Consider the following 9,134-nt stretch of genomic DNA (forward strand, 5'->3'; position numbering starts at 1 on the left):
GTTCGCAGGAGAGCTTCTGCGAAGTTTGGAAGGTAGGAGACGAGATACTGGCATAAGCAAAGCTGTGAAGTCCTGAGTCGTGCCTAGTAGCTCACATGGTAGAACACTTTTCCGTGAAAGGCAAAGGTCCAGAGTTCGAGTCCCGGTCCGGCACATAGTTTTGATCTGCCAGGAAGTTTCATATCAGCGCACACTCCGCTGCAGAGTGAAAATCTCATTCTACGAGTTTGTTGCTCAAATAACTGAGCCGTGGCTCAGCGATCGATAGTTTTGACAATGCAGAATTTTTTAATGCGTATATTCTTTTTGAAAGAGCCTGAACATTTATTTTTTATGATACTGAATAACTGCAATAGACGGTACATAGATGACGTCTAAAAATATGAGCTATCTACCAGACTACCTGTTAATAATTTTGAATAATTAAGTATTTGGTTCATCAACCAGCAAATGGTACTCTATCTGATCATAAGTGTCTGGATACCCATATGTAGTGCAGAATTGGCCACTCGATGACGTCACGAGAAGCCAGACCGCTAGTATAAAAGGTGGCGTGGAGTATTGTGTTGTCAGCAGAGAGGCAGTGACAGCAATTTGTCAGGAGAACACAGTGACTTCGAACTGGGCTAGTCGCTGGATGTCACCTGAGTAAAAAAATCCATCTGGGACATTTCAACTCTTCTAAAGCTGCCCACGTCGACTGTTGGTGATGTGTTTCTTGAAGGAACAGTCCCAGCTAAACCAAGACCAGGCAGACATCATGCACTGACGCTTACGGACCATCGAGGATTGCGGAGAGTGGTTGTAAAAATCGCATGAAGTCAGCGGAAGGAATCACTCTTGAGTTCCAAAGCGCTACCATAGCTGAGCTAGCAGAATGACTGTCTGGTACCGCGCGCCGTGAAATTTGAATCCCCGCCAGACGTCATGGACGTCGAAGACCCATAGAGGTCTCTGCACCATCGCGACGTAAGCTGTGGCGGGGCGCGCATCCTGGCCTGCATTTAGAGTGAGGGCGCCACAATGGAACACCTGGTTGCAGCGGGCAATAGCGGCATCCCCGATAGAATACTTAAGCGCCTGCCTGTCGCTCAGCCTCTCCATCCCAGATGATTCCCAATTAGAATCTTCTCTTTTCCCCACCATCATGGAACGTGCCGATACCTCGGTCGCTCCACTTGCTCCTAGTCTCCAGTACTTGGGGCAGTTGCTCCCCGCCGACATCAACACTCCCATCACAGCACATTAAACTTATCCTGCGGTCCAAACGCAACACGGCCCGGGTCACGACTGTGTCACCTACCCCCACCATAGAGAAAGCCCCTATTCCTTTGCCCTCGCCCATCTCTATAACGTCATCCTCCCTACCAGTTTCTACCCTGAGCTGTGGAAGACTTCCTGCGTCCTCTTATTTCTCAAAGCCAACAAACCACCTTCTGCCGCCTCTTCCTATCATCCCATCTGCCTCACCTCCATCTTCAGTAAGGTCTTCGAATCCATGCTCTCTCGCCGTATCCATCAGCACCTTAATCAACACCACTTTCTCCCCATTACCCAGGGTGGCTTCCAGCCTCCTTCTCCGCTGAAGACCAACTCCTTAACTTCATTCACCTTCTATCCTTCCAGCTCAACTCCCGTCGCTCCGCCATTTTTGTTTCCCTTGACCTCCAAAATGCCTATGACCGTGTATGGCATCCTGGTCTCCTCTTGAAACTCCAAACCTACGCCCTGCCTATCAGTTTTGTCCGTCTGGTATCTTCCTTCCTCTCTCGCCGTCCTTCCTATGTCACCATCCACAACACCAACTCCCGTATCTTTTATCCCACTGCTGACGTGCCCCAGGGCTCTGTCCTCTCCCCTCTCCTTTATCTCTTGTATACGGTTGATATGCTCAAGCCACCCCCACCTGTTCATCTTCTCCAGTATGCTGATGACACCGCCTTCCTGGCGGTGGATGACTGGTAACGAGCAGTTTGGAGTGACGAATCACGCTGTAGTCTGTACGCTGTGGCTATCCAATGGAAGAGTTGTTTGGGTTTCGCGAATGCGTGGAGAGAGTTGCTTATATATGCTGTGCCAATAATGAAATATGGAGGAGGTGGTGGTACGGTGTGAGAGCGTTTTTCGTGGTTGGTTTGTGGTTGCTTAAGAAAACGCTAATTGCTGAAGGATTTGAACACGTTTCACAGCGTTGTGTATTGCGTACAATGGAGGAATAGTTCAGAGAAAATGGTTATATCAGCGTGGCAGTGTACTCAGTCATAAAGCAGCATCTGTGAGGCGATGGGTGGTCGACAATAACTTTCCTGTGATTACCTCCCCTGGTTTCGCCTCTTGAGGTAGAATGGTCTGTTATTATTAGCAGACGTTCAGACATCTAACTGTAAGTGTCCACAGCACAGTTCTGGCCGTCATAAATGTGAAGAGTGGACACCCCCTATATTAATATCCACTAAAAGCTATCTCAGTACTTTTCATCAGACAGTGTGTATCCTCATTGGATAATTCATAATAGTGTAGTGTGAATACTCACCTGGAAGTCGACAAACCGTAAGTCGGCAGGCTTTCCATCACGGTACTTAACCATTATATTCTTATTCCATACATCGGCATGTACCAGAACTTTGAAATCGCTCTGAGCACAACTTCGAGTGACTGCATGCACGATTTTGTCCACCCATTCCTTGGAGTCTGTCTTGTATTTATCCGAATACTTGTAGCAGTCAGGGAAGTTGCCGAGCGCGAACCCGATGCTGCGGAACTGCTTCCTGTGGTACGGCTGCAGCAGGCTGGCCACAGGCGGCTGCCAGATGGGGTCTCGCCGCAGCAGGGGGTCGGCGCCGGAGTCTGGGCGGTCCAGATCCAGCGTGCAGGAGGCGGCGTGCCACTGCGCCAGCCTGCCCAGCACCAGCCGGCAGTGCTCCAGGTCCAGGAAGCCGGCTGGCGGGGGGACGTAGCCTGCGGCCGACAGGTCCTCCATCACCAGCACGTCGACGGGCGAGCTGGCAGCCAGCAGGCAGCGCGGACCCACGGCCTCAGCCTGCAGGCGGCGCAGCGCCTCGTGCACGGCAGGCACCAGGCTGGTCAGCATCAGCGTCTCCCTGGGGAACAGCTGCTGGAGCCTGCTGACCTCCAACACGATCCCCGTCTCATAGGAACACTTCACTATCAAATGCCATGCGTGAACTTCCGCCTCTGCTGCTACTTCCACTTTCGCGGTCACTCTGTACAGCCTGCTCGTATAGCCTCTCTGCGTCTTGTTAGCGTTTTCCACAGTCATGGAAGTCACCCTTGGGGATTTACCACTGTACTCTGGCTTCAGTGCGACTGTGATGAATCCTCTGTTCAGCCAGTCTGGAGGCTGACAATCAGAGTCTCTTCCCATACTGAGCTTTCTTCAGTACCTGTATGATTCCAACCAAAATAGTCAGCGAATATGGCTGCAGAGTGTCTATTTAAAAAAATATATCATTGTGAGCTGTACAATTTTCAGTTCACATTTTTATTTGTCTTTATCAAGCACATATTACCACAGCATATCAACAGAATAAGGTGATGTTCATACACTACTGGCCATTAAAATTGATACACCACGAAGATGACGCGCTACAGACGCGAAATTTAACCGACAGGAAGAATATACTCTGATACGCAAATCATTAGCTTTTCAGAGCATTCACACAAGGCTGGTGCCGGTGGCGACACCTACAACGTGCTGACATGAGGAAAGTTTCCAACCGATTTCTCATACACAAACAGCAGTTGACCGGCGTTGCCTGGTGAAACGTTGTTGTAATGCCTCGTGTAAGGAGCAGAAATGCGTACCATTACGTTTCCGACTTTGATAAAGGTCAGATTGTAGCGTATCGCGATTGCGGTTTATCGTATCGCGACATTGCTGCTCGCGTTGTTCGAGATCCAATGACTGTTAGCCGAATATGGAATAGGTGGGCTCAGGAGGGTAATACGGAACGTCGTGCTGGATCACTAGCAGTCGAGATGACAGGCATCTTATCGCATGGCTGTAACGGATCGTGCAGCCACGTCTCGATTCCTGAGTGAGCCGATGGGGACGTTTGCAAGACAACAACCATCTGCACGAACAGTTCAACGACGTTTGCAGCAGCATGGACTATCAGCTCGGAGACCATGGCTGCGGTTACCCTTGACACTGCATCACAGACAGGAGCGCCTGCGATGGTGTACTCAACGACGAATCTGGGTGCACGAATGGCAAAACGTCATCTTTTCGGATGAATCCAGGTTCTGTTTACAGCATCACGATGGTCGCATCCCTGTTTGGCGACATCGCGGTGAACGCACATTGGAAGCGTGTATTCGTCATCGCCATACTGGCGTATCACCAGGCGTGATGGTATGGGGTGCCATTGGTTACGTGTCTCGGTCACCTCTTGTTCGCATTCACGGTACTTTGAACAGTGGACGTTACATTTAAGATCAGTGGCTCTAGCCTTCATTTGATCCCTGTGAAAAATTACATTTCAGCAGGCTAATGCACGACTGCGTGTTACACGTCCCGTACGGGCCTTTCTGGATACAGAAAATGTTCGACTGCTGCCTTGGCCAGCACATTCTCCAAATCACTCACCAATTGCAAACGTCTGGTCAATGGTGGCCGAGCAACTGGCTCGTCACAATACGCCAGTCACTACTCTTGATAAACTGTGGTATCGTGTTGAAGCTGCATGGGCAGCTGTACCTGTACACGCCATCCAAGCTCTGTTTGACTCAATGCCCAGGCGTATCAAGGCCGTTGATCTGGGTACTGATTTCTCAGGATCTATGCACCAAAATTGCTTGAAAATGTAATCACATGTCAGTTCTGGTATAATATATTTGTCCAATGAATACCCGTTTATCATCTGCATTTCTTCTTGGTGTAGCAATTTTAATGGCCAGTAGTGTATATGTAATGAAATGAGTTCTCAGTGATATTATGTCAAATACAAATGTGCGTTATATTCTACGTTGTTCTATCTCATGTATAAGAAACATTCCGTTCCTATTTAGTACACATCATGTTAATATCTGTACATCGTTCAACACTTGTGCTGTTACCTGACTGTTGCTTGTTAGTGACTTTTTTTTTCTTGGTCATCAGTCTACTGACTGGTTTGATGCGGCCCGCCACGAATTCCTTTCCTGTGCTAACCTCTTCATCTCAGAGTAGCACTTACAACCTACGTCCTCAATTATTTGCTTGACGTATTCTAATCTCTGTCTTTCTCTACAGTTTTTGCCCTCTACAGCTCCCTCTAGTACCATGGAAGTCATTCCCTCACGTCTTAGCAGATGTCCTATCATCCTGTCCCTTCTCCTTATCAGTGTTTTCCACATATTCCTTTCCTCTCCGATTCTGCTTAGAACCTCCTCATTCCTTACCTTATCAGTCGACCTAATTTTCAACATTCGTCTACAGCACCACATCTCAAATGCTTGGATTCTCTTCTGTTCCGGTTTTCCCACAGTCCATGTTTCAGTACCATACAATGCTGTACTCCAGACGTACATCCTCAGAAATTTCTTCCTCAAATTAAGGCCGGTATTTGATATTAGTAGACTTCTCTTGGCCAGAAATGCCTTTTTTGCCATAGCGAGTCTGCTTTTGATGTCCTCCTTGCTCCGTCCGTCATTGGTTATTTTACTGCCTAGGTATCAGAATTCCTTAACTTCATTGACTTCGTGACCATCAATCCTGATGTTAAGTTTCTCGCTGTTCTCATTTCTACTACTTCTCATTACCTTCGTCTTTCTCCGATTTACTCTCAAACCATACTGTGTACTGATTGGACTGTTCATTCCGTTCAGCAGATCATTTAATTCTTCTTCACTTTCACTCAGGATAGCAATGTCCTCAGCGAATCGTATCATTGATATCATTTCACCTTGTATTTTAATTCCACTCCTGAACCTTTCTTTTATTTCCATCATTGCTTCCTCGATGTACAGATCGAAGAGTAGGGGCGTAAGGCTACAGCCTTGTCTTACACCCTTCTTAATACGAGCACTTCGTTCTTGATCGTCCACTCTTATTATTCCCTCTTGGTTGTTGTACATATTGTATATGACCCGTCTCTCCCTATAGCTTACCCCTACTTTTTTCAGAATCTCGAACAACTTGCACCATTTTAGTGACTACATAAGTCAAAATTGGCCAGCTGCAAAAAAACTGAAAATTGTACTGCCAATAATGCACAATGTATTCTTTTAAAAATATGTCGCAGCTGTCGATCCATACGCAAACAAAATATAATGCTTATGTGAAAAAAGGTACTCAGATGACCACCCTAGATCCGTGTTGCGCCTCCGCATGTGCGTGGAGGCGGAAAAATGCGTTTCTCTAGACATACCAGGTGACGATGAGAGATACTTCAGAAGCCAGGGAGACAAGACAGGCATGTAGTATGCACTGCTCGCCTGCACGTTAGAGGTAGTGCCACAACGGAGGTTCCAGTCATACAGACGCAATAATATTTACAACAGGACACAGAGTTTTACAAATGCTGACAAATATAAACTTTAGTCACGAATACGTGAACTGCTATAAGAAAGGATCTTTCACAACAAGTGTGTGTCGGGGCTCGAATGTTAATAGGATCCACGTCACATGAGCAATGAACGTTGGTACAAATAATTCAGTTGGCCACTGGGGTTGTGCTGTGAATCTGAAATTTGTGGCATGTTCTTCAACCTGCCTTTGCAGCCGACTGTGTCAGCGTTTCTCTGGCCCAAGTCTTGGGTCAGAGGGTGTGGTCAGTGGGATTCAAGCTGCAGTTAGTACCGGTCCAAGACAAGATGGGATATCATGAGACGATCAATTTCTCCTGGAGGCCAGCTCTGTGGCTGCAGTGCAGAAGCCAGGAAGCCACCGGTGCATCACTGATGGTCAGTGCAGGGCGTCAAGGTTGTCGGTGATAGTGAGTGGCGTTTGGAGCGGCAGGCAGTGTAGTGGGAGACATGGTGGTGACTTCTCGCATTTCAGCCGGAAGCTGCAGTGCTAGTAGCTGATGAGTCTGGGGGTGGCAACGAGGCTGATATGGGTCACTGGCCTGATACGTTTTTGATGGATGTGGCAGGCCAGACACGTCGTAGTGGGCTGCAGTCAGAGCTGTGAGAACAGAGTGACGATGATGGAAATCAGTTTGAATTCGTGCAACATCTTCTTCAGGAACACGAGAGCGTCCAGGGCTCCTTCTATTGCATACACATCCTGTACCTAGAAGCTGTCGATATCATATGTGAATGTTCCACCCATTCGGAGGATCAATTTGGTACCTCAGCCTGAAACGTCTTTGCACTGTAACCACGGAATTGCACTTCGCAAACTACAGAGCACAAAATGATTTCTGCTGCGCAGCAGGCATTTTAAACATATGACGGTTACCTATCAAAATGAAGACAACTGACATCTAGCGGTTATTAATATAAATTAGACTATGTATTCCTTTCTCCAATAGCCAGGCCGAGGCGCAGCGATCGATAGTTTGGACAAAATAATACTTTGTAATACGTATATTCTTTTTGAAACACTCTGTATTTTATCATCCAGTTATCTTTTACCTTCTTAAGCTACACTTCTTTCTTGGAAATAGGCCAATCAGAGTGCTTCTAAACCAAGGTACACGTCTTGCTTTTCCAGTCACAGTCCAGTATTTTATAGGTCATTAAAACGAAGCAACCAATCAACATGTACCCTAGTGTCGAACAACTTGTTCTTTCTACCAGACTTGGTGACAGCTAAAATTTGATCTTTGCACCCCTGCTTGGTTCAAGGTACAAAGAATAACGAAATTACATATCATGATGTTATTTCCACGTCCAGATGGTTTGTATTATCATTCTACGAAAGTACACACGTGGGTACTTATTGGCACTACTGACTGAAGTTGCCGGTAAGGTACACGAGACGACTAGTATAGATAGAACTTTGTACCAAAGAAAAAGAATATTTTAAAGATACCAAAAACTGTCTGTGTTGTGTGCCAAAATATTCTTCTATACTGTTACAAAACACACGTGGCTTATGGTGTAAATCATAGTTGACCCCTCATATTAAGTGCCACAATGTTATTTCAACTTTTAAATTGTCTGTACTGTCTATCACAAATACGCAACTATTTGTTGTAGACGAAAACATGACGACTGTGGTTCGATTTTTGTTCACACTTAGTGTAAGGCAGAATGGAGCCTAAAATTAAATGTAACGATGTTATTCCCGAGTCTAAATTGTTTCTAGTGTTTGTCCATAACTAACCATAGTTTGTCTATAACTGGTACAACAGTGCCAAAGTCCAGTTATCAGGCTATAGCAGTGGCGGGGACTGAGTCCTCCCACTCATTACTGGAATTCAACGGAGGCTGGACACAGCTGTTGTGTATGCCCGAATACAATGATCAAGGTGCAACAAATGCTACGACTAGAGCGGGGCTCCATGTTAAGAGGAAACCACAAGAATCAGGCACTTCACTTGTGTACACGCTGTAGAGCACTTCTTCTAGCCAAGAGTGTCTAGAATTTTAATTTCGTCCTTTATTTCCTGCATATTAATAATGTTAAGACATTACACATCCTTTTGGGTGGAAGATGGCAGTTCGTCCCCACGTCCTAATGGTATTTACGTACAGAACTTTAAATTTAGCCGTTTAGCAAATAAATGGTAGTTAAATGCAGTTGTTCCGCATCTTTAAACCCTGTAACTTCTAGCAAATGAATGGTCGTTAAATGTAGTTACTCCAACAACTTTAAATTCTGTAACCGGCTTTTCTATTGATAGATGCACAATGTTAGGAACGACCGTACGTAGGTACACTGCAAACTTCTAAGCAGATCCAAATGAGGATGGAGGATTATAAACAAAATTCTTTTGTGTACTCTAATGTGCTTAATGTCCTTGGATCCACCATTTTCTGAGAGTACAACAAGATATGGCTACTTTCCATTGGCATTTACAACAATACTGATATACTGTATCTCCCCCAGTTACATCCAGTTTTTTTCCATATAATGTGTTTAAAATAATTTGTAAGCCTTGTTTATACATCTGAAAGGGATTGATCTTCTTTTAGTAGCTGATTGTATTCTTCCTTCGTTGCAACTATTTGTATCAAATTCT

At 45.8% G+C, this 9,134-nt stretch overlaps 1 protein-coding gene across 1 annotated transcript in view; it reads right to left on the bottom strand.

The window, feature by feature from the left end:
• LOC126156185 (uncharacterized) overlaps positions 1–3,385 on the bottom strand; it is a 120,048-nt gene extending 116,663 nt beyond the window's left edge. Inside the window, exon 1 of the mRNA XM_049916282.1 lies at positions 2,534–3,385. Within this exon, the coding sequence (XP_049772239.1) occupies positions 2,534–3,385 (852 nt within the window). The remainder of the gene's footprint in view (positions 1–2,533) is intronic.
• Between the last annotated feature and the right edge of the window lie 5,749 nt (positions 3,386–9,134).

The sequence above is a fragment of the Schistocerca cancellata genome, chromosome 2, assembly GCF_023864275.1.
Source record: "Schistocerca cancellata isolate TAMUIC-IGC-003103 chromosome 2, iqSchCanc2.1, whole genome shotgun sequence".
NCBI lineage: Eukaryota > Metazoa > Arthropoda > Insecta > Orthoptera > Acrididae > Schistocerca > Schistocerca cancellata.